Source organism: Bombyx mandarina, chromosome 19 (genome assembly GCF_030267445.1).
Source record: "Bombyx mandarina strain Sakado chromosome 19, ASM3026744v2".
Lineage (NCBI taxonomy): Eukaryota > Metazoa > Arthropoda > Insecta > Lepidoptera > Bombycidae > Bombyx > Bombyx mandarina.
The window spans coordinates 3,079,101-3,104,358 of NC_143225.1; the positions used below are offsets into that span (position 1 = coordinate 3,079,101).

The following is a 25,258-nucleotide window of genomic DNA, read 5'->3' on the forward strand; positions in this document are numbered from 1 at the left end:
AATAAATAAAAATCATTAAATGGATGAAACCTATTATAAAGCAAACAAGAATAGGTATTTTACTGACAAGTCGACGAACTATTTAGTATAATAATTATAAAAATATAATTCTGCAAAACAGCATAATAGAATTAATTGTTTTCGTGTTGTTTTATCCAACGTAATAAGCGCGGTTTACGAACGAAAAACAATTAGCGCCGCTTGACGTTTTCATTGCGCTGTCATTTTTTTTTTTATTAAATGAATGGACAATGTCATTTCTTTGGCAAAGAGTCTTACTAAAAGTGCTGGCAAAAGATGTGTTTCAAATTGGAAATAACCTTTCAAATGAAGCAGGTAATAATAATAATATTCACTATGTCCGCTATCGATTGTAGCACGCAGGTACGGAATGTTAACAAATGTTATTAGTATCAAAAACGTTGAGCAAACTTGCAATGTAGGTGTCAAAGTAACAGATTGACCGTGTGAATTAGATTCTCTTTTATTTCTAATGTAAAAACAATCTGATGTGGTTCTAAATGCCTTTTTGTTTGTTTTTATACAAACAAAGCATAACCTATAATACCGTGCCTATTCATTTAAATTTGAGTACCGTGGAAGCTGTGTTTTAACTTACCGTCTTTGTCTCAGTGTTGTTTGACTTAGCCGTCGACATGGCTTTGATCATCCGACTGGAGTTATCCAGAAAACACTTTTGAATACTCATATTTCCTTAAATCGCACGATACACAACCACAAAAAAAAATTCACATCACTGGCACACTTCTAAACTATTAAACACGGGTTTACGGGCTCATCGATTAACACTTTTCTGAGCCTTGAGCAATGAACGGGTCACATTTCGGTTCTTGGTCTGCGAAACTCGCGGTGAGTTAGGTTATATCCATTGATTTGACGTAAGAAAGTTTTTGTGCGAAGACGCGATAACCCCACGCTGTTCCGTGGCAAGAGGCGGGCCTCGACTGCGGTGAATAACGGAGCGAGCTTCTAACCGTAGTGAAGACAGCTGGCAGTCGGCCCGACCCCCCGTGGCCGCTCCGCTGAACAAAGAGCCGGGTTAACTCTGTAGCCTTGCTGTAGCCACACCTATACAGAAACCCGACATAAAAGTTAAATATTATTTAGCATTGAAATGTTTCAATTGCTACTTATCACACGTGCCTAACGGTGAGCCCAGTTCTTTACATATACTGCAGTCTTATTATGAGCGTATGCGATGTTGTATACTTTTTTTTATTGCTTTGATGGGTGGACGAGCTCACAGCCCACCTGGTATTAAGTGGTTACTGGAGCCCATAGACATTTACAACGTAAATGCGTCACCCACCTTGAGATATAAGTTCTAAGTTCTCAAGTATAGTTACAACGGCTGCCCCACCCTTCAAACCGAAACGCATTACTGCTTCACGGCAGAAATAGGCGGGGTGGTGGTACATACCCGCGCGGACTCACAAGAGGTCCTTCCACCATTAATTACACAAATTATAATTTTGCGGGTTTGATTTTTATTATAAACTGAGAATCGCTTAGGTACATTGTCCTTTTAAATAATAAAGCAGTTTCACTCACACAACTGTAACAAGCAAACGCTTTTGTGTAAAATATTAATTATCACGAAAAGGCAGCGAGCGACCTTAATTCGCGGTAATAAACTTTACCTAAATAGGTAGATAAGCGTTTTTTTTTTTGTTTACTTTTTTTTATTAGATCGCATTCGTTTTCCACGTTTTATGTATTTCTCAAGCACAAAATACGTGAATAGAGGTCAAACCACATTAGTAACATTTGTTTTATTATACATGTTTTTGTCGACATACACATATTATTATGTAGAATATATCGCAGATTAGCTAATATACCTACCGCAGAATTGTCATGCAAGATATAAGTGACGTTCGCGAACTATTTTTTATTGACACCATAATCTATATACGTGAAGCAAAAACTTTGTATCCCTTTTTTTTACGTAAATTGCGCGGACTGAGGTGTATGAAATTTTCCACACTTATAGAGAATATCGAGAAGAAGTGCACAATGCTAATATTTTTTTTAAATAATGCATAAAAGATACATTAAATCAATAAAAAAAACATTACACACACTACCCTGTCTTTGACAAACACACACACGCATGCATACTATTTGACTATTGTCAAACTTTTCTTATTGCTTAAAGTCTGTGGTCAAATTGAGAATAGATTAAATATTGTTTGTCTTTATTAATATTTTTTTATAGTGTAGCCTTTGCGAAATTTGTGATTATAGAAGTATAAAATATAATCATAATAGTGTACAAACTTACAATTCCAATTAATTATAGTCGAATTTCGACTACTGCGGGACCTCTAGCGTTAAATGATTTTAAGATATGAAGTCAGGAAGCACACTGAAATAACGTACAAAAATATCACACTAACATTCCAAATGTACAAGTAAAAATTTAAAGTACTGTCACTTGCCATGATCATTTTTGTATCAACGAATACGCAGAAACAATTTCATTATCTCGTCATAAGTGGTCACCCTTGTTGATGGCTATCGATAATGCTTGAGGTACCAGCCTGTCATTAAGGACTCTCCCAAATGTCAACACACCATTTTGCCACAAGCCGTCAAATTGGCGTGATGTTTAAACGCAACGCATAAGTACTCTGGCATTAACGATTTAACTACATCGCATAAAGGCTACCAATCCGGAACTATCCTGTATATACTTTAAAAAAAACTACACGACAAATTAAACCTAAAAATACCGTTTTTCCCCTGCCTATTCTCCGGTAGCCTAAGGGGCTATTCCAGCTATACGCCCGGACGGGTGCACGTATGTAATCTGAGAGAATTTGCTAACACTAGCTCTAGCAAGAGCAGTGCCGCGCAGAATCTACCACCGAATCGGAATCGCGACCCGCTGAGAAGATCCGGCGAGAGGCTCACTGTGCTAAAATATCGTTATGTTATGTTTAAAATGAAAACAAAATGATACGATCTGTTAATATATTCCTTTGAATACTGTATAAACTATTATATGTATGTATGTAATACGTATTTGTAATTTAATATAAATTTCATTGCGCCTACCACTATTTTCTCTGCACTACCTTTGGTTGACCGGTAGAGAATGCCTTAGGCATTAAGTCCGCCAATGTAAACTTTACATAAAGTGTAATAAATAAATAAATACGTGACCAACCAGGCCACGCACTCGAGATAAACAAACAAAAATAAGATTGTGCTACGTGCGGGATTATATCCAAAAACAAAAACTATACATCAACGAGTATTTTCACTTGAGAACTCCGACAGCTCAGAGTCGTAAATTGTCTGCATGCACGCATTTATTGAACATTATGGCGCCGTTTACGTGAACAATACGTTTTATTGGGAACCAATTAGTCAGAATCGTAAACGCTTAAAACACACAATTCCGTTTTTATCTTCTTTTTTTTTAGTATGTATACAGGGTGTCCCAGAAAGAATGGGTAATCCTGAAACACCTCATAGTAGAGCTATTGGGGACACAAAATAAAAAATAAAAAAAATATTCCTCAGGTAGCACCCAAATTACGTATTTAAAAGAATATGATGTTAATGATATTTTCCACTCTGCTGTGCGTTTCTGGAATATACAGCAGCTACAAATAAATGAAATCCATAGGCTTTTTAGTCTTATAATATTCTACATGGATTATGCTAAGGAATATGCAAGAAATCTTATGAGTAGCTAGTGTAATTTTTTGTAAAAGTTAATCTGAACTTAAATTTTAATTATGAAATTTAGTTTTTTTCTTTTTTTTTTAATTTGGGTACTACCTAAGAAATATTTTAATTATTTTTTACTTTGAGTCCCCCATAGCTCTACTATGAGGTGTTTCAGGATTATCGATTCTTTCTGGGACACCCTGTATATGAACTGAAAAACGCAAAACTCCTAGAAATCTAAATAAACAAGACGACATTATTTTGTGTTCTACATTGCAGTTGATACCGATGTCTGTTAATAACTGTTCTAAAGCGAAAGCCAGATGTTTCATCATATTTGATCTTGTAATTCTTGTTCAAGCTAATCAAAAGACACATTTCATTTTCTATATAACTAGAGGTCCCGCAGTAGTCGAAATTCGACTATAATTTATTGAATTGTAAGTTTGTTTGTATTAAGATTGTATTTTATACTTCTATAATCACAAATTTCGCCAAGACTACACTATAAAAAATATTAACAAAGACAAACAATATTTAATCTGTTCTCAATTTGACAACAGACGTCAAGAACAAAAGTTTGACAATAAATAGTATGCATGTGTGTATGCGTCAAATACATAGTATGTAGTGTGTGTAATGTTTTCTTTATTGATTTAATGTATCTTTTATGCATTATTTAAAAAAAATATTAGCATTGTGCACTTCTTCTCTGTATTCTCTATAAGTGTGGAAAATTTCATACTCCTCCGTCCTCGCAATTTTCGTAAAAAGGGATACAAAGTTTTTGCTTCACGTATTAATATATAGATTCTCTACTCGCCTCCTGTCAAATTCACATTCGTGTTTGACATACGAACTCTTTCCGTAACTGGATCTATTCCAAATACTCACGGACCGGTAGGTAAGCTCACTGGCTCAATTTGAGAGAATAGCTAACAAAGACTAGCAAGAGCAGTGCTTTGCTCTTGCTAGAGTCTAGATATCTACCACCGGATCGGAAAAGCGACCCACTAAAAAGATTCGGGGGAGATTCAGTGGATGGTGTTCATGGACTAGCAGGATTAGCTTGATGTGGAAGAATTTTAGCATAAATAGTATTTTTTTTAAAACAGTCCCAGTTCATCTCTTGAAGCGATCAAACGAGTATTTTTAAGAATGTAATGTTGAGTACTTTATTACGAAGTATAAATAATTGATTTTTGTTTTTGTTTTCTTTTCTTTTCGTTTTCTAAGTTTTGTGCAATTTTTTTTTATTGCTTAAATGGGTGGACGACCTCACAGCCCACCTGGTGTTAAGTGGTTACTGGAGCCCATAGACACCCACAACGTAAATGCGCCACCCACCTTGAGATATAAGTTCCAAGGTCTCAAGTATAGTTACAACGGCTGCCCCACCCTTCAAACCGAAACGCATTACTGCTTCACGGCAGAAATAGGCAGGGTGGTGGTACCCACCCGCGCGGACTCACAAGAGGTCCTACCATCAGCATTACACAAATTATAATTTTGCGGGTTTCATTTTTATTACACGATGTTATTCCTTCACCGTGGAAATCAATCGTGATCATAAAGTCCTCATATGTATATGTATTTACAATGAACAAACAAAGGCGTCTCTGGCCCATTTAGCGCCCGTGTGCCCGAGTGTAAACCATTTCATCCGATGACGTTTTAATGATAAATAAATAGCAATAAAAGCAAAAGCAATAAAGTGTATTAAGATAGGAATTCGTTGTAAACTTTTATTATACATATTTTGTTTCATTTATGCTTATTAAACTTATCAGGATGAAATATTACCTAAAGTACACTGCGAAGTGAAGTTGATCTGAACTTTTCTTTAGAGGTATCTTTAAATCGCCCCGTTGCAAAATTTTACCAATTTGTGAATAATTTATTTAAGAGAATAGACATCACAAAACAACAGTTTACAACAGTCATTTGTCGGATCTTCTCAGTGAGTCGCGATTCCGTTCCGCTGGTAGACTCTGCAAAGCTCTACTCTTGCTAGGGCTAGTGTTAGAAAAATCTTTCAAGTTGAGCCCATGAGCTCACCTACCCGTCCGGGCGTAGCTGAAATAACCTCTTAGGCTACAAGCGTATAGGTAAGAAAAAAAAAACAACAGTCACAACAATCCAAATTAGGATAAGACGTCGATGTATAAGTTGTATATACCTTGTCAGTTCATTAACCCGTTACAAACAATACATCTCCTAATTTTCATGTGTATCAACATTCAAGTTAATTACCAAAAAGTAACTATACCTACAAACATTAGACTTTATATTAAAACTAGCCGTACTCGCCCGCTTCGCTGGGCATTTAAAATTAACGTTATTATTTATTGTCATTATTATTAGGGAGTCCAACACTCATATAAATATTAGCCTATCCATTAAGTACATATATTTCCTACATTGATACAATCGGATGCATGGTTCAGTAGTTATAACGGAACATCCGTAAAAACCACTGTAGATTTATATATTAGTATAGATAACGTCAACATAATAATTTACGGGTTTAAATAGCCGGCGCCGTGGCGTTGAGGAAAAATAATGATGTTTCATACGGGTAAGGTTGGTTGGGTTCATTGTAATACATATATAGCATTAACTTATATACACTACATAAGATTATGCTATGTTTGACCTATCACCGACGACCGAAGATGATGACGCAACAATATAAGAGAGAGAAGTTTCTGGAAGGATAGAGCCACGACTCTAACGACCATTATCCAAGAAGCTACTTGCTAAGGAAAACTAATGTTATATGTATATTATCTACAATACGTGAAGCAAAAACTTTGTACTCCTTTTTACGGAAATTGCGCGGACGAAGGAGCCTGAGGTTTCCCACACTTATAGAGGATATAGAGAAGGATTACAGAATGCTAATTTTTTTTTAAATTATCATCAAATTATCATTTTTTTTTAAATTTTTTTTTTTTTAAATTATAATTTATTGACACACACATCATATATGTATAATCTTTTGTTTATTGTTAAAGTCTGTGAGCAAATTGAGAATAGGTTATTATTGTTTGTGTTTACTATTATACGTCTAAAGTGTAGCCTATTTGACAATTGAAAGATAATAATGTTTTTTTTTTTTTTTTTATAATTTAAATTAATAATTATGGTCAAATTTCGACTACTGAGCGACCACTAGTGTTAACTGTTATTGAAAACGAGAGTAGATAGTTTATGGATAGCATCCGACTGCTTCTTCTTTAGGACTAATGAGATAACCATAAGAGTAGATTCCATACTTAAGACACTTTCGACAGCCTCAAGCACCACTAAAACAAGCTAATAACTGAATAAAAATTGTCGTTTTGAGCTACTTTACCTAGGTTTAAAACCTCTAAGTAAGTTAATTTGATCAAAATTATTTTTTATCGTAAAGGCGTAACGTGTATGTATATATGTATATATATGTGTCGCGAAATTGATATGATTCGCGTAATTATTCTTGGTAAGAGACCCATGGGTAGGTATGGTTGGGTAAAATTTTCCCCCAAGCATTATTGCGTTTCGGTAGGATTTTACTATTCTAATGCAGTTTAGAATATTTTGTCTTCACGGCGTGTTCTGGTTGGCACAAGCGTCCAAAATTCGTCACTCACAACAGATTTACGAAGATACGGATACTGAACTGAGCTCACCATGCTGCCTCACTGATCACCTTTTAACGCTATTTTTACTTAATTGCTTAAACATCAATCTCTGTATATAACGAACTATCCTACGTAGTAAACTAATGCCTATGGCATTTATTAACAGCCCTATTACAGTATTCAATTAAAATTGACATAAATAATATAATTAAGTAAATATTTCGTTTGCAAGTTTTCAATTTCAAAGATTTTAACAAGTCCCATAGTAGCTACGTCTTGAGTTTTAACAGAATTAATAAACATTCACACAGATGCGATTGCGTTACACATAAAAGCCCTTTTAAATAATTTACATTTAAACGAAGAATGAGAATGAGCAATCTGCTAATGCAAATACGTTAAGTTTGTGTGTTGATTTGTATAGAAGATAAGACCTGTTGAAGAGGTAGCAAAGCTTTTAACTCGATGATAATTATCATGTAGCGCCCACTCCAGTAAAGATCGGAGACTCTACGCTCGAAGTTGTTGACGAGTATATTTACCTGGGACACACTGTCCAGCTAGGTAACTACAACTTCGAAAAAGAGGTCAACCGTCGAATCCAGCTCGGACGGGCAGCGTTCGGAAAGTTGCGCAAAATCTTCTCATCACAAATACCACAGTGTCTCAAGACGAAAGTCTTTGACCAGTGTGTGTTGCCAGTGATGACATATGGCACTGAGACATGGTCGCTCACAATGGGCCTTATGAGAAGGCTCAAGGTCACCCAAAAAGCAATGGAGAAGGCTATGCTCGGAGTTTCCCTGCGAGATCAAATCAGAAATGAGGAGATTCGCAGGAAAACCATGGTAACCGACATAGCCCGAAGGATTGCGACACTGAAGTGGCAGTGGGCAGGACACATTGCTCGCGGAACGGATGGCCGTTGGGGCCAGAAGGTTCTTGAGTGGCGACCGCGTACTGGAAGACGTAGCGTGGGTAGGCCTCCCACAAGGTGGGCCGACGACCTATCGAGGTTCGCGGTGATCCGCTGGATGCAGGCAGCGCAGGACCGGTCTTTGTAGCAAGGCTTGGGGGAGGCCTATGTTCAGCAGTGGACGTCCATGGGCTGATAGAATAGAATAGAATAGAATTATATTTGCAATTAACTGCTTAAACAGATCTAAGCCGGTTGACCTACGGCTGATCCTTGTAACATCGATTCAAAAGTGCAAGAATCTATATAGGTATTGCATATACGTGAAGCAAAAACTTTGTATCCCTTTTTACGAAAATTGCGCGGACGGAGGAGTATGAAATTTCCCACACGAGAAGAAGTGCAGAATGCTAAAAATTATTTTTAAATTATGCAAAATACATTAATTCAATAAAAAAAACATTACACACACTACCATATATTTGACACAACACATACATATATACTCTTTGTTTATTGTTTAAAGTTTGTGGACAAATTGACAATAGAGTTTATCTTCAATCTTATTTATCTATAGTATAGTTTTAGCGAAATCTATGATTATATTATGGAAGTATAATAATGTTTGACAATAGAACTATAATAATGTTTAAACTTATGATTTAAATTGATTATAGTCGAATTTCGATTACTGCGGGACCAATAGTAAAACTAATTACATAAAACGCCCCTGATTTATACAGTACGTAGTCTAAAGCGATTTTATCGTTCTTAAATTGACAATTAAAATTCTTTCTCTCGATATCGGATAATAATAGGTTTTAAAGCTATGACAATAAAGCTAATATAGGCTGTTCGACATAGCACGTTTTGCTTTTGGTGTCTTGATTTTCTCATTGAAAAACGTTTAAGATTTCGTAATGAATATTGAAGTTTCAATAAGCATATTCTATCTGTTATTGATTCTGTTATATATTCCTTTGAAAAAAATATTTGAGATGATCCCACATCATCATCTCTTACTCTTATTGTTGGTTATCCGGACGGGTAAGTACCACCACCGTATCTATTTCTGTCGTGAAACAGTAATGAATGAAGTAGATGTCTATGGGCTCCAGTAACCACTTAACACCAGATGGGCTATGAGTTCGTCCACCCATCTAAGAAATAAATAAAAAATTAACTTAGTATTTATTCATTCTGAAGTATTTATTCCATATCATTATATATGTATATAGACCGAATATATCAGCGTATTTTATATCCAAGAAAGCCATTAAATAGGTCACGCACAAGTTATAAAAATATTCTATGCTATTTTGTATGTGTATTTTTAAACCAGACATCGGTAATATTCGCCGAGAGATTTTGGTATTACACTGTAAACATAACTGTAACATTCCGTTTTTTTTTTTTTTATATACTACGTGGATTTATTTTTATTTCAATGACATCACGTTTGGCGTGTTATCGAAAGATTAAACATCGTTCATGACGGTGTTGATATAATAAGGCTGCGTACACAGGATTATACTTTAATGTGCATTACGAATCGCGTGCCAGAAAAATTGCAGTTTTTTTAATTGATAAGTATGTGAGAAATTGACGAGAATAACCTCACCCAAAAGGGGACCAAAGACCGGTCAAACTGGAGGAGCTTAAGTAGGAAAGCAGATCCTGGTACTAGACCAGCAAAACGTTAGGTAGAAGAAGATAAATGCGGAAGAGTTGCGTGGCCACTGACTCGTCAAGCGAAATGAAAAGTCATTGTATTAAGATATGAGTGTGATAAATATAAATTTCTTACAGTGCCAGCCAAACCCGGCCCGCTTTGCTGGACGATCTTTGATTTGAATTTGATTCGATCGTAACTATGCTTCACTGGATTCAAGAGAGTCAATCTGAAGATTTGTTGAAAATTTCGAAATCGATGCAGCCATTTCAGAGTCTATAGGAAACATACAAACTCGACTTTTATACTTTTTACGTATATAGATTCCAAATCAATCTTTGGTTGTTTCGAAAATTAGAAAATGATAGGCGCATCATTATTAAAATACTTTGGAAAAAGCTAAAATGCGCATCGTTGTGAGTGTGTTACTGTTATAATTTTTTTTTATTGCTTATATGGATGGACGATCTCACAGCCCACATGGTGTTAAGTGGTTACTGGAGCCCATATTTTTTTTTTTTTTTTTAAAAGGTCTCAGTATAGTTACAACGGCTGCCCTATCCTTCAAACCGTAACGCATTACTGCTTCACGGCAGAAATAGGCGGGTGGTGGTACCTACCCGCGCGGACTCACAAGAGGTTCTACCAGTAAGAAATGCAATGCAAGCTTCTTGGTGGGTTTGATGAAAGATTCGGTAAAACTACCTTACTTGACTTCCGAAAATGTACCCGCTGTCCTTCCCTGTATGATATTGGGGAAATCGTGGTTACCACTTTGAAAAGAATCGGCAATTCTTCTTCTTATTTTTCTCCACCTTATCCTACTAGGTGGGGTCGGCATAGCAAATTTTTCTCTTCCATTCTCTTCTTTCAGCCGTCATCTCAACACTCACTTCTCTCTCTCTAATATCGTTATTCACACACTCCATTCATGTCTTCTTCAGTCGACCTCTTCCCCCTCTACAATTACGTAACAGATTTCTCTGATTCAATTTAGCCCTTTATAAACACATGATTGCTTTCATCATGACAGCAGCTATCTATTGCCTGTTAACAGGCCAACGATTTTTATAAATTCCAGTCAGAGTGGGTCAGATCCGAGAGTTATATTTCGTGAGATTGTCGTTGGAAAAATAAAAATAAAAATTTACCTACCTCCTTTACCGCAGTAATCCAGCTAAGTCCTCAATATTACTCTTCATAATTCCAATTTCATTAAATTTATCTTATGAAATTCTTGCATCCCGTAACTTAATATAATAAAAAACAAACTTGTTTTGCCAAACAGAGCCAAAAGTTTAGACATATATAGTTGAAAATTGCATTAAATGTGTCTTCTTAGTTTGGAGTTACGCTAAAACTAATTAACCTTGTAATCCTTTATCTACTGATAAGTCTGTCAAATGACTACATGGAACTTCAAAATCTTATCACTATCAATTTTAGCCAAAATGTCACAACGTTAAGTCATTTGACGGCATTTTGACCCGTTTTTAACATCTAGGTTTCTTGTCTATATTTTTATAAAATTTGCAATCGAATTAAAACTTATACCCCGATCATATAAAGAACTTTAAGCATCCTCGAACGTCGAAATATTATCTACACATAAACAACACAAAAAGCAATCAATAATCATATTACATATTCATTACTAGCGGCCCGCTCCGGCTCCGCTCGGGTCTTTATCAAAAATTTCAACGATATATTTTGACGTTGTTTTATTTTTTTAAATAAAAGAACACTTATTTCGTCATAACTATAATAGTTAGACATATGTTATCGCGACACTTTTTGTCCATATTAATGTGTTCTACAAAGTCGTAGTACATTATTTTATTCTATCATCAATAGTTTTCGCAGGGCACGCGATGTAAAGAATATTTTACGTATTTTTTTTACCCTTGGGTTACATTATTGGAGTTTTAGTAAGGATCCCTAATTTTTTTCAAAAATGATTATAGCCTATGTCACTCGGGAATAGTGTAGTTTCTAAACAGTGAAATAATTTTTCAAATCGGTTCAGTAGTTTCGGAGCCTAGTCAATACAAACAAACAAACAAATCTTTCCTGTTTATAATATTAGTATAGATTATTAAAGCTATTTAAAAAGCTGTAGATAAATATATAGATTTGATTTATTTGATAATAGTTTTCGATCATTGGTTTTCTCTCCTTCGCCCCAGTTTCTGCCTCATCAGTCCTTGACCTTTAGCACCGATTGGCCATTCAAGGTTCTTCCTAACCCAGAGATAACAATGTAACCTAAAAATAGCGCATCAAAAAAACTGTACGTCTTTACAAAAAGCATGACTTGGGCAAAAAAAACATTGACATTACAAAAGATTACATTACATTATAATAATAAAACAAAACTGTTAAATACTTACCTACTGGTTCTCATCAACAAAAACAAATAAGTCGTGTATAATTAAAACACAATTATAGATCGATATTTCGAATTTATTTAATGGAATTTTCGTGACACAATTTTTATATAAAACTAGTCTATGGTGTGGTGCGAACCAGAAAAATATATTTTTATTACACACATTACCTACATTACGTATTCAATAAAAATAGTTAATTTTTAAACATGTGACTAAATTCCCGCCAAAATAGTGCAAAGATAATTACCACAGATAAGCCAAAAAAGAGATTGCCTATTTTCACTACCAAACCCGAACGATACAAATTGATTAATTTGATCATTTCCGATTATGAAAGCGAAATTTTATTGACGTATTCCATGAGCATCCCGATCCGTAAGTTAGGGATGCGTCGTTTCAAGTTTTAGTAAATAACGGAGTTTTAAATGTTTTTTCCAGGAGAGTAGCTTTAAATTGAAAACTTTAATTCCGATCCCTACCACAAAAATGGTGTAAGATAGCGGTCATTGAAAACCGCCATTTCTAATTTTAAAAATTTTGCCACTACCTGTGGTCTTGCAATGTGCGACTGTAAACTCGAATTTACTGCTACTAAGGTCTATTATGAATCGCATCATCCAGGCTATTTCTGTTGCGCAGCCAGAGACGGCTTTATCCATATTGCGGTGGGTGGGTGCAGTGGTTTTAGGGGGTGCCATCCTCGGCACTTTCAATGAGCCTGTTACGTTTATACATATTACCTCCCCTCCTGGGTGAGCCCTTGCTTGCTCAGTCTTTTTTATTTTTTATTGCTTAGATGAATGGGCGAGCTCACAGCCTACCTAGTGTTAATTGGTTACTGGAGCCCATAGACATCTACAGCGTAAATGCGCCACCGACCTTGAGATATAAGTTCTAAGGTCTCAGTATAGTTATTACAACAGCTGCTCCACCCTTCAAACCGAAACGCATTACTGCTTCACGGCAGAAATAGGCAAGGTGGTGGTTGGTACCTACCCTTGCGGACTTAGAAGACGTCCTACCACCAGTAAAACTGTCCTTTTGAAACTGGAAAGTCATCTGGGCAATCAGTAATTCCTCATTCATAAAAAAAACCTATTCCATTTTGATCGCGCGTTTACTAGAGGGCGCTTTTTTTTTTTTTTTTTTTTTTTTTTTTTTTTTTTTTTTTTTTTTTTTTTTTTTTTTTTTTTTTTTTTTTTTTTTTTTTTTTTTTTTTTTTTTTTTTTGTCAGGAGGAAATCGCCGGACTTCCGCCCTTCACTGGGGATGGAGGGCGGGGCATGTCGGAGTCGAACCGACTAAAACCTCCTGTCTCTCAACAACCAACGTCCAAACCTCGCATGAGACAAAACTCATGAAAAGGCAAAGGGGAGAAAGTGAAGCGTTTAGTGCGGAGCACATCTCTCCCGTCACCCTCCCCCTCGGGACGCCGGACTGGCGGTCGTCGGCGCCAGGACCACCAGCCCTCTCGGTCGGCAGGCTATCCGAAGCCCGCCTAGATGGCGCCGGTTAGAATGGTCTATCCTACGGAATACCCCGCTGGGTCAGAACCAGCGTGGGTTGAGGATAGCCGGCCTTCCATCACCCGGATGCTCATGCATAAAACGCGTGCAGAGCAGCTTGCACGTCGTCTTCTTAGGCCCCCTTCGCCGGTCCCCAGGCCGACATGTGAGGGGACCCGAAACACTTAGAGGGCCAGGGCTTGGGCGATATCCGCCTCCCTGGCCCCCGCTCGACGGCGGCGGGCCTGTGCGTCTCTCACGCGCCCCGCCGCCTCCTTCTGCGAGATGGTGCACTCGCAGAAGTCGAGCATCGCCTTCCACGACTCGTCGTCACCGAGCATCGATGCCACAACACTCGGCAACGACAAGTCGTTTCCTATTTTTGCGACGAGGACACGGCGCCACCCCTCCCATGCGGGGCAGGCGACGAGCGTGTGCTCCACCGTGTCCAAGTCGCAACCACAATGGTGGCACTCTGCCGTCGGCTCGGCTCCGATCCGGTGCAGGAACTCACCGAAGCAACCATGCCCAGTGAGCACCTGCGTGAGCCGGAAAGTGAGGCGTCCTCTGTCACGATTCACCCAGTTCACAAGAACCGGGCGAATCGCCTCGACGGTCCTACGACCAGCCGAAGGATCGGCCAGCCGTCTAGACCATGACTCCAGTACGGACCGCCGAGATTGGGCCCTCCGCGCTCTGACCACACTGGGGCTGGGACGCGCCACGCCCCGTACACGAAGGTCAGCCCGCCACTGATAGTCAGCAGCGAGCGCCTCCGCCTCCAGGACCCAAGGCGGCGTCCCAGCCAGTACACACGCCGCCTCAAAGGAGATGGTGCGATAACCACGGATGACCCTGACCGCGATGGTGCGTTGCGGCCGTTGCAGCAGCTTCGCTACCCCCACGGCCAGGGACTGGCCCCACACGGGCGCCCCGTATAGGGCCATTGATCGCACCACCCCTGTATAGAGACGGCGCGTCACCTGGTCAGGCCCCCCAACATTGGGAAGGAGCCGGCTTAACGCGCCGGCCACCCCCAACAAACGAGGGACCAGATTCTGAAAGTGAGCACGGAAGGTCCAACGACTGTCTAGAATGAGGCCGAGGTACTTCAACTGCACCCCGACCCCGATACGGACGCCTCCAACCACGATATGGGCATCGACAGGTGGCACTCTCCGGGGCCTGTGGAACCACATGGCCTCGGATTTACTGAGCGCCACGTCGAGGCCCAATCTCCTGATTTTGCCGACGACATGCGCCACCCCAGCCGTAGCAAGACGGGCAGACTCAGCAAAACTCCCCCCCCGGGCCACGACCAACGTGTCGTCTGCGTAACAGATTACGCTCAGGCCCGGGAGGAGGGCACCCCTCAGCACCCAGTCATACCCGATATTCCACAAAAGAGGGCCGAGCACCGACCCCTGTGGAACACCGCGCACGACCGGGAACCGGTGCACGATCCCACCATGTCCGGTACACGTGACCGATCTGTCCTCCAAGTAGGAACCCACCAGCCGGCGAAGGTAGGGGGGCACTCCGTGTCGTTCCAGCGCCCCCCCTATCACGGACCAGGGCAGGGTGTTGAACGCATTGGCGATATCGAGTGACACCGCCAAAGCCACCCCACCCCCGGAAACGGCCTCATCCGAGAGGGCCCGCACGCGAAGGATCGCGTCTACCGTTGAGCGGCCCTCTCGGAAGCCATATTGCTCCGCCGACAACTAGAGGGCGCTAGGGTAATTGTATATAGGCGCTACATAGGCTAAGCACGACTTTGCGCGTAGCAAGTTTTAAGGTTTTTAAGGTAGGACAACTGTTATACACAATTGCCGCAACACTTTCAAATCGAGCTTAATACCGAGCGGAACGTGAGGTTCGTCTCATGTGGCTCATTATGATATCAAAGAGCTACGGTAATTACTGATAACTTCCTACCACCCTGCCTATTTCTGCTGTTCCGCATTCATGCGTTCCGTCTGAAGATCGTCAGGTAATCCAATTGAAACATCGATCGACGTGTCACGGTGGATGACGTCATGCACATAAGTGACAATGGGCTCAGGTTTAAATACTCCATAAAAACATAAAATCGCTCCACATAATCTTGTGATACGACAACCCTATTCCGCCGCCAGTCATTTGTAGATTTATAATTTATTCATTGGACTGAAATTAAACCGACGAGTTTAGAATCATAAAAACACGTGCCTAAAATAAATTGAAACACGAAAAAAAACGACTGCTTCAGCATGTTTTATTTATTTATTATAATTTCGTGCTGAAATAAGGTGCGTTTACGACGTTTTTCGAAGAACGGAACTGACTTGGATTAAATTTTGCACAAGATTAGTTTAAAACGCGAAAGTATGTGTTCATGTACTTTTTATCACGGTATACCTGGAATACTCCCTTGGCTACCAGGGAATAGGTAGGAAAAAATCACGGTAAATAATATGACCCGGACCGAGTATGCCTGCTATGTTAAACAAGAAATCGTAGTTTATGGACCAGAGAGTGGCAATGGAACTCTTTATGCTGGAGTAATGGTGTTTTTGACAAACTGTTACAAATTAAACAGTGCAGGTGTTACAAAATATACAGAGATGGTCAGAGTAGATATATTAGGCGAACGGTTTTCTTTTCCAAAGTCTGTTGTACCACCAGTAGGGCATCTTGTGAGCAGTTTTTTTATGTTTGAGAGATTACTGGTGACCCGAAGGCCTTTCCAGTTTTACTAGGGCGAGCAAGGGCTCAGCCAGGACGGGTGGGATTCAATAACAGTTACCCGAGCGACTCCAAAGGAGACCTAACAAATAACTCAAGAGTAGCTGCTTCGCGAATGAATCTACTACCGGATGGGATTGTGAGCCACCTATTGTACCACCGATTGTAACCACTTAACGAAAGGTGGGTTGTGAGCTCGTCGACCTATCTAAACTATAAAAAGAATGACATTTTTTTACAGAAAACTGAAATCTTCAGAACCCAAATTCGAACGTTTCACAGCTAAAATTATTTAAGATAGATGTTGCACAAAATGGTCTTAAGGACAAATACCGCAGTGAAATTTCACGCATGCTCCGTAAAATAACAACTTATTAATAAACAACTTTAATAAATTACCTATGAACAATGAACATAGCTATGCTTGATAACAAACCTCATTTAGCAAAACAAGATGGCGGCAGTAGTCGCAAGCAATCCATGAAACCTTTTTCAAATAGTTCTTATTTAAACTAAAAGATGGCGCTCGCAACACAAAACGCACATGTAAAGACAATAAATTATGTTTGTTTTGGTTATGTCGGGGTCATGTTCCGTATCAACACGATTTGATAATAAAACGATTCTCATGATTTTGACTTGTGAATGTTCAGTATCAGTTTGGAGTTGACATAAAGTGGCTTTCTTCGTGTTATCTTGGTACGTGTTTTACGTAGATATGATTGGAAATATTAACTTACTTACAATTATTCAATTTGTTTTGATTAAACAAAAGTGTGTTATAAAATCAACTTTATTCCTTGTTTTAAATTAACAGTATCAACGATTTTAGTGAATGTATAATAATGATTGTGTCTATCTATAATCTATGAATGGTAAATCAGCCATTTCTTTTTTTATCAAAACATTTTTAATTTTGGTGCTATTTGTGGTTCTAGTATGTAGGTACTGAATGTTTTTTTTTATTTTTTTTTTTTTATTGCTTAGATTGGTGGACGAGCTCACAGCCCACCTGGTGTTAAGTGGTTACTGGAGCCCATAGACATCTACAACGTAAATGCGCCACCCACCTTGAGATATAAGTTGTAAGGTCTCAGTATAGTTACAACGGCTGCCCCACCCTTCAAACCGAAACGCATTACTGCTTCACGGCAGAAATAGGCAGGGCGGTGGTACCCACCCGCGCGGACTCACAACAGGTCCTACCACCAGTAGATGTGGGTTAGTAGTTTGAGTTCGAATTGTGGTCAGATTACCTTTTTTTTGTTTTTTGTTTATTGCTTAGATGGGTGGACGAGCTCACAGCCCACCTGGTGTTAAGTGGTTACTGGAGCCCATAGACATCTACAACGTAAATGCGCCGCCTACCTTGAGATATATGTTCTAAGGTCTCAGTATAGTTACAACGGCTGCCCCACCCTTCAAACCGAAACGCATTACTGCTTCACGGCAGAAATAGGCGGGGTGGTGGTACCTATCCATGCGGGCTCGCAAGAGGTCCTACCACCAGTAAAAAACCTACTTTTCTCGCGATTTAAGCCTACCTAACAAGATGAAAAATTATCATATAAATTACATATTCATGCAATTTTTTCAATGAATTCATATTTAGAAAAGGAGGAGGAGTATAGTTTTAGTTTTACTAAAGGTTAGCTGACACCCCATGAGTTAGGTCAGCGGCTCTCAACTACCGTGTCACGACACTTTGGTATTTTACAGTCTGTCAAGTGTATGGCGAAATCCAAAAAATCCGAAATTTATATTAACATACCTAATTTAACGATTAACTGTAATAAATGTACCTATAACCTTTTATTTAGTGCGTATCATCAGTGTCCTTAGTGCGAGTTTTTAACGTTCTCGATAGCGTAAAAGTTAACTCAGATTTGTATGGAGTTGGAACAGCGCCCCTACCCGATCCTGCGGACAGAATGGAAAGCAGTCGACGTCGCCCAAAACACGTCATCTCGGATCCTCCCGATCCACTAGCGGTGCTTTTAGGTACTTCAAGCACCGGTCACCGTTCTCGTCGAACCCGTCGCTTGCGACGAAGGGCTCGACGAGTAAATTAACTCTCAGACACAGCCCACTGAGTTTCTCGCCGGATCTTCTCAGTGGGTCGCGTTTCCGATCCGGTGGTAGATTCTGCGAAGCACGGCTCTTGCTAGGGTTCGTGTTAGCAACATCGTCAGGTTTGAGCCCCGTGAGCTCACCTACTAAAGTTAGGGTTACGCTGACATAGCCGCTAGGGCTATCAGCTGAGGTAGGGAAAAAAAAAACGCCCCTAGCGGCAAACGTAGGCAAGCGCTCAGTACTCAAATCATTACACCGAAAGTTAGATAATAGAATGAGAATTTGTTTACTTTAGTTTAGTTACAAGTACTAGGTCAAAGAAGATGGGGTCATATTCGAATCGATGATCAAACACATTCATCTGACTTCTATACAAATTATTTCAAGAATATTAAACTTATGACGTTACGTTGTTTAAGAAAATAACATACGACAATAATAACGAATGAATAGCAGTGATGCAGCACCGATTTGAAGGATAAGACGGAGACTCTCCCCAATGGAGTTAAGATTTCAGCCTCATGTTTACAAAAGGTGATCTTCTGATTAATATCTCCAGTGACCACCAATAATGGTTCATATATTAACTTCTAAGCTGTACTGTTTTTGTTACAGTGCAACTAGGAGGCAGAATGAGTCCAATAAAACCAAATCCAGCCAAAGCCTTGCTACGTAACGAAATTGCCGCTAAAATCGCCGCCTTGACGAATGAAGAGAAAAAAAGGCAATCGCAAATTGTTTATGAAAAGGTAAAACGCAAGCGACATCATTATGTTATTTTTTATTTATTAATTCGATGGGTTGACGAGCTCACGGCCCACGTGATTTACCGGAGCCCATAGACATCTACAATGTAAATGCCGCTACCCACCTTGAGACATGAGTTCTAAGTCTCAGTTTTTACAGTACAACGGCTGCCCCGCCCTTCAAACCGAAACGCATTACTGCTTTACGACAAGACGTCCTACCACCAGTAAAAATTCCCTTTGAGGCCTGCCGGAAGTGTCAACCGTCGTATAACCGTCGCCAATGCTCAGCCAATTATAGCTGGTTATAGCTGAGGGCTTCTTAAAAACATCAACCTCATCCTCGTTCTCTGATATCCTCATTACTGAAAGTCGTGTCAAGTACCAAGACTGTTACCTGATCACTTGCTGCACAATTCGTCTCCACGTGTCTCTATTTTATGCAGTTTTCAGTGCTTTTAGTATAAGCATACCTGATTCAGGTAGGAACAGGACAGGTAGGACCTGGAACAGGTTCTACTTAACTGATACAGGTTTTTATATGCTACATTTGAGGACTGGCAAATGTTCTTGTCGAGTATAATGTCATCAGTTATTTCAATAAAAATGTAAATTATTCAAATTGTTGCCTCTCTCAAATGTGCACGCTCGGAAATGCTCATTATGAGCATTATTCATAAGCAGCCGCCACGGGGAGGATCTTATCTCACCGGGTAGATCACAGTTTCGTGAGAAGGATTAATAGTTCATATATCGTCTCGTCAAACTTTGAAATAACCCATAACTCGTATGGGAATAAAACAGAATAATACTTACGGAATTTTGATCGAAATGCTTTGATGATACGGCTTGCAGCGGCTTAGCTCTGCCCCTGACACTGCTGAAGTCTATGAGCAACTGTAACCACTCAGCATCAGGTGGGCCGTATGATCGTCTTCTTCGTATTTAAGTTTTATGGGGGCGCTGAAAAATAATTGATTTTCAAACGGGAGCGTTAAAAGAAATAAGTTTGATAATCACTGGCCTACACGAACGATATAAAAGAAAAAAAATACTTACCAGATTTAGCCCACTGAGTTTCTCGCCGGATCTTCTCACTGGGTCGCGTTTCCGATCCGGTAGTAGATTCTGCGAATCACTGCTCTTGCTAGGGCCAGTGTTAGCATCACTCCGGTTCGAGCCCCGTGAGCTCAGCTGCTAGCTAAGGTTACGCTAAAATAGCCTCTCAAGGCTATCAGCTTAGGTAGAAAAAAAAACAATCAGATTCAGGCCACAAGTCTTTTAAGAACCACATGAACCCACTGTTTCAGGTCATCAACCACTCATGGTACAAATCATCAAGTCGTATTGCTCTCTACATGAGCACTGAAAATGAGATAGACACTGCTCCTCTAATCAAACACATCCAAGCCAGAGGGGCTGCGGCCTTCGTGCCACAGTACGCCGGAGGACGCATGAGGATGTTACACTTGGAGACCGGTGATGAGCAGACCATGCCAAAAACTAAACACGGGATATCCCAGCATGGGAAAGACCAATCCAGGGATGATGCTCTAGAAACAGGTCTTTTTATTTATTAATTTTTATTGCTTAGGTGGGTGGACGAGCTCACGGCCTATCTGGTGTTAAGGGGTTACCGGAGCCCATAGACATATACAACGTAAATGCCGCCACCTACCTTGAGATAAAAGTTCTAAGGTCTCAGTATAGTTACAGCGGCTGCCCCGCCCTTCAAACCGAAACTCATTACTGCTTCACGGCAGAAATAGGCAGGATGGTGGTAGCTACCCGTGCGGACTAACAAGACGTCCTACCACAGGTAAAAAGTCGGATTATTTTCTTAATTTTAAGCCATTTGGATGCGCAATCACTACGGTGTCTTTAACAAGTCCAAATTGCGTCTTGTCTTGCGTCGTGTATATCTTGTTTAGATTTAACCTCAATGTTGATTCACAGACATCTGTAATTTGGTTTCGCTTGAACTAGAACTAGGATCCTTCTGAATAATTTATATTCGTTAAGCACGCTCCGAATCGCAAAGACATCGTTTTAACATACTGTGAAATTTCACTTTTCGTGTAGGTAATTGTCAGCCATTTTATTCGTTAATTTGCATACATTATATAACAAAGATATAAAGAAAATTTACATGACCCTTATCTCTACTCATATTGTTAACTAGAGACCCGCCCTCGCTTCACTTCGGAAACATTAAATTTTATTATTGATAGCTGAGTCCCGTGATGTTACCCACGGTTATTGTCGTACCGTGGGTGAGACCGTGGGGCGAAGCTAGTCTAAAAAAAGTAGCCTAAGATACTCCTTATATCATTAGCTACCTATCAGTGAAAGTCTCCTCAAAATCGGTTCAGCCGTTCCAGAGATTAGCCGGCAAACAGACAGACAGATAAAAATAAAAAATTAAAATATTTTGGTATAATTATGTACTGTGGTATACATACTTACGCATTTAGTAAAATGTGGTTATTTTATTATTACAAACAGACATTCCAATTTTATTTATTTGCTTAAATTACATATGCAGAAGGTTCGATAATCTTAACAATATTCTTATTATATATTTAACGGCCGTCTGGTATAGTGGTAAGTGACATGGTCACTACACAAGTGGGTCGCGGGTTCGAATCCCGCCAAGGGAAGATATTGGAATGAAAAATATAAAATGTCTTTTCCAGGGTTATGGATGTATATTAAATATATGTATGTGTATAATAAAAATCTTACATTTATTTCCGTTATCTGGTACCTGCAACACAACCTCTTTACGAACTTACCACGGGACCAGTTAACGTGGCGTGATTGTTAGTAAATATTTATTTATTTATTATCATCTTATTTGCGTTAAACGACTTTAAGTACACTATGAGTCATCCCAATACGCTAAGTGGTATTTAATATATCGTTTCTGGAATCAGGTGGATTAGATCTGATCATAGCTCCAGGGGTGGCGTTTTCTCGTTCCGGAGACAGGCTGGGACACGGAGGTGGATACTACGACAAGTTCATCACTAATTTGAGGCTCAATCCAGAAACAGCTCCGAAGGTAAACTGGAAATTGTCTTTCTCAAGTGACACATTCTCAATGCGTCTCACAGTTTTTATGAGCAGTTGCGGTCTGCTCCACAATTTTAGATGAGAAAAAAAGGTATAATGTTTTATTTTTGAATACGCTTTTATTAGCTTCAGACGTATGTATGTTAGTTTGTAACGGAATCTTTGAACATGATTTTGACCCCCTTCAAAACGTCGGATTAACTCGAAATTAGGTATACTTATTAAGGACCGATGACAATTCAATATTTAAAAAAAATATTGAAAAATTATATTGAAAAAATTGAAATTGAAATAAAAAATGAAAAATAAATAATAGTTTAAATAAACTAACAAAATATGCTTTTATAGAAAATCCAACTAAAAATGGGGTGCCTTTCAGGATATTATCAAAATAACCCTTTTACTCATATCTGTTCATAAAATATTTATAACTACTGATACCATGCACCCCAAGCTTTATTTACAATAAAGTAATTTTTTCTTACACAATTTTTTTTAATTTAAATTTATTAAAATTTATTTTCTATTTTTTAGTTGGATTTTTTATAAAAGCGTGTTTTGTTAGTTTTTTTAAACTATTATTTTTATGCATATCTTTGTCTCTCGTTATGTAATAATATCTATGCTAGTTCATTAGATCTTAACTAGTGGCAGGCATTATTGAAACCAACTTCACGGTTTCATTTTCTATTAATCTTAACGTTTAAGACTGTCAGCTCTCTCTGTGCACAAAGAAAACTCATTAGCAATAATCAATTCATCTGTCTGTAAGACACAGCCCACTGAGTTTCTCGCCCGATCTTCTCAGTGGGTCGCTGGTATATGAAGTCGGTGGTATATGAAGCTTTCTACGAGATGTTTGATAAACAAACAAATAGACCGACAGCAATGTCTTCCCTTTTTTTTATTGTTACCTATGCTGATAGCCTTGGGAGGCTATTTCAACTTCGTCTTGACCTGTAGGTGAGGACACGGGGCTCAGACCGGAGAGTTGTTAACACTGGCCCTAGCAAGAGCAGTGCTTCACAGAATCTACCACCGGATCGGAAACGCACTGAGAAGATCCGGCGGGAAACTCAGTGGGCTGTGTCTATGGCTTAAATTAGGGTACCAATTAGGTACGTAGTTAAGTAGATTTTAGTTGAAAAGTCTGATTATTAATATAATAGACAAAACGACCTCGCCCTACCTATTAGTCATAGGTAAATCTGTTTTTCTAATGATATAATTACTTTCAATTTAGATTGTTGCAGTGGCTTTCAATTGCCAAGTTGTCGACGAGGTGCCGACTAACGAACAAGACCAGAAAGTGGACGAGGTTATATTCGCTGAATAAATACTGTAGCTATACAGAAATCTAAAGAAATCGCTCCCATAGAATGTTCGGAATGCCAAGGATTCTTTGTACGATAATCTTAAAAAAAATATGTTAATTTCGCTGTGTTTTTTCGTATATTTTTTTAGAAAAATGTGTCACGTTTCCCCGTTATACTATCAACATCTTGCATCGGTATCAGCTGAATTGAAATAAAAACCTCTTAATTCACAAACATTCGTCTTATTTAAACACTGTTATTTTCCTATATAACTCTATATACTCTTGACATAATAATATAATGGCGCCATCCTATACTTAAGTATTTTTGATAGCATTTCTTGTCCGAAGTTTATTGCATGCATAAATAAATAAAAACTATAATTTCTTTACACTCGGTTCATAAAAAAAATACCATGACATCTACATTTAATGTAATATTTTAAAGTTTTAATATTTTTATGCTAATACTCAATAGATGGCGTTACTAGTTCTACAAATCGACATGACTTAATATAAACATGTCAATAAGTCAATACTAAATTCACAATGACCCCGGCTAGTAAAAACATATTATACACTTATAATATACACATACTTGGAAGTAGACTTAATGACGATATGTGGAAGAGGAATCTAACTACTTCCACACTTCTTTACCGCAGCAATTCCATTGTTGCCCTTTAAACTTCATGATCTACCTGGCATGCATTGTATACTCTTAACAGCACATGTACTTAATCATGAAATATTAAACTTATTTCTTGTGTTTCCCATTAAGGGCAGCAAATCCTTAGAACCTTTAGAAAATCGTTTTTTTTTTATTGCCCTTGTAGGCAGACGAGCATACGGCCCACCTGATGGTGAGTGGTTACCGTCGCCCATGGACTTCAGCAATGCCAGGGGCAGAGCCAAGCCCCTGCCTACCGTTTAATACTCTCCACTAGCCTCGTTTGAAGAAGGACATGTCATAGCGCTCGGAAAACACCGTGGAGGGGAGCTCATTCCATAGCCGGATGGTACGTGGCAAAAAAGACTTCTGAAAACGCACTGTGGATGACCGCAGTGGCTCCAGGTAGTATGGATGAACTCTACTCCGGTGGCGGGCGGATATATATACTTATCTCAATACTACAATATATAGAGAAGATACTGCTAAAAGGAGAAATCGAAAAATCAAATATTCACTGAGCTGTAGTTCATGATAGAGATCGCCGAAACCACCTCAAGCTGCGACAATTGGAGCAATGGTTATGTACAGACGAGTTTGTTTCCATACCGCAGATGTTTGTCTGGATGGATATATCTCAAGCACTTCGACTAGGTAATCCAGGGTAACTTTCTCTTTGTTCTCAATGAGGCTTTCGATTGATCGTCATCGTTCGCGTCGAACCCGTCGCTTGCGACGAAGGGCTCGGCGAGTAAATTAACCCACAGACATAGACAACTGAGTTTCTCGCCGGATCTTCTCAGTGGGTCGCGTTTCCGATGGTAGATTCTGCGAAGCACTGC

General features: G+C 39.1%; 2 protein-coding genes across 15 annotated transcripts in view; one reads left to right on the plus strand and one right to left on the minus strand.

Moving 5' to 3' along the window:
- Trpm (transient receptor potential cation channel, subfamily M) overlaps positions 1–995 on the minus strand; it is a 274,349-nt gene extending 273,354 nt beyond the window's left edge. For 5 of the 12 annotated variants that reach the window (XM_089735234.1, XM_089735233.1, XM_089735237.1 and 2 more), the window contains exon 1: positions 620–990. In XM_089735234.1, coding sequence (XP_089591360.1) covers positions 620–709 — 90 coding nt within the window. In that variant the 5' untranslated portion in view covers positions 710–990. Of the gene's footprint in view, positions 1–619 lie in introns of all 12 variants that reach the window. The other 7 variants (XM_089735238.1, XM_089735229.1, XM_089735226.1 and 4 more) reach the window with 5 other exon arrangements.
- Positions 188–23,981, plus strand: Mthfs (methenyltetrahydrofolate synthetase). Of its 3 annotated transcripts, none has more exons than XM_028169416.2 (5): positions 188–336; positions 19,226–19,359; positions 20,667–20,919; positions 22,293–22,420; positions 23,675–23,981. In XM_028169416.2, exons 1-5 carry the CDS (start codon positions 252–254, stop codon positions 23,765–23,767), a joined length of 693 nt encoding a protein of 230 aa, XP_028025217.2. In that variant the 5' UTR covers positions 188–251; the 3' UTR covers positions 23,768–23,981. The 3 variants fall into 3 exon arrangements, with proteins under 3 accessions (XP_028025217.2, XP_028025218.2, XP_089591376.1); XM_028169417.2 differs by lacking the exon at positions 188–336 and adding an exon at positions 17,100–17,236; XM_089735250.1 differs by lacking the exon at positions 188–336 and adding an exon at positions 19,124–19,144.
- The last annotated feature ends 1,277 nt before the right edge of the window (positions 23,982–25,258 follow it).

Bases quoted from the DNA above. Each gene is read 5' to 3' on its own strand.
- Mthfs (XM_028169416.2), top strand. From the start codon at position 252: ATGTCATTTCTTTGGCAAAGAGTCTTACTAAAAGTGCTGGCAAAAGAT. The intron at 20,920-22,292 runs GTCTTTTTATTT...TTCTGGAATCAG, and splicing joins GGATGATGCTCTAGAAACAG to GTGGATTAGATCTGATCATA. The intron at 22,421-23,674 runs GTAAACTGGAAA...CTTTCAATTTAG, and splicing joins ATCCAGAAACAGCTCCGAAG to ATTGTTGCAGTGGCTTTCAA.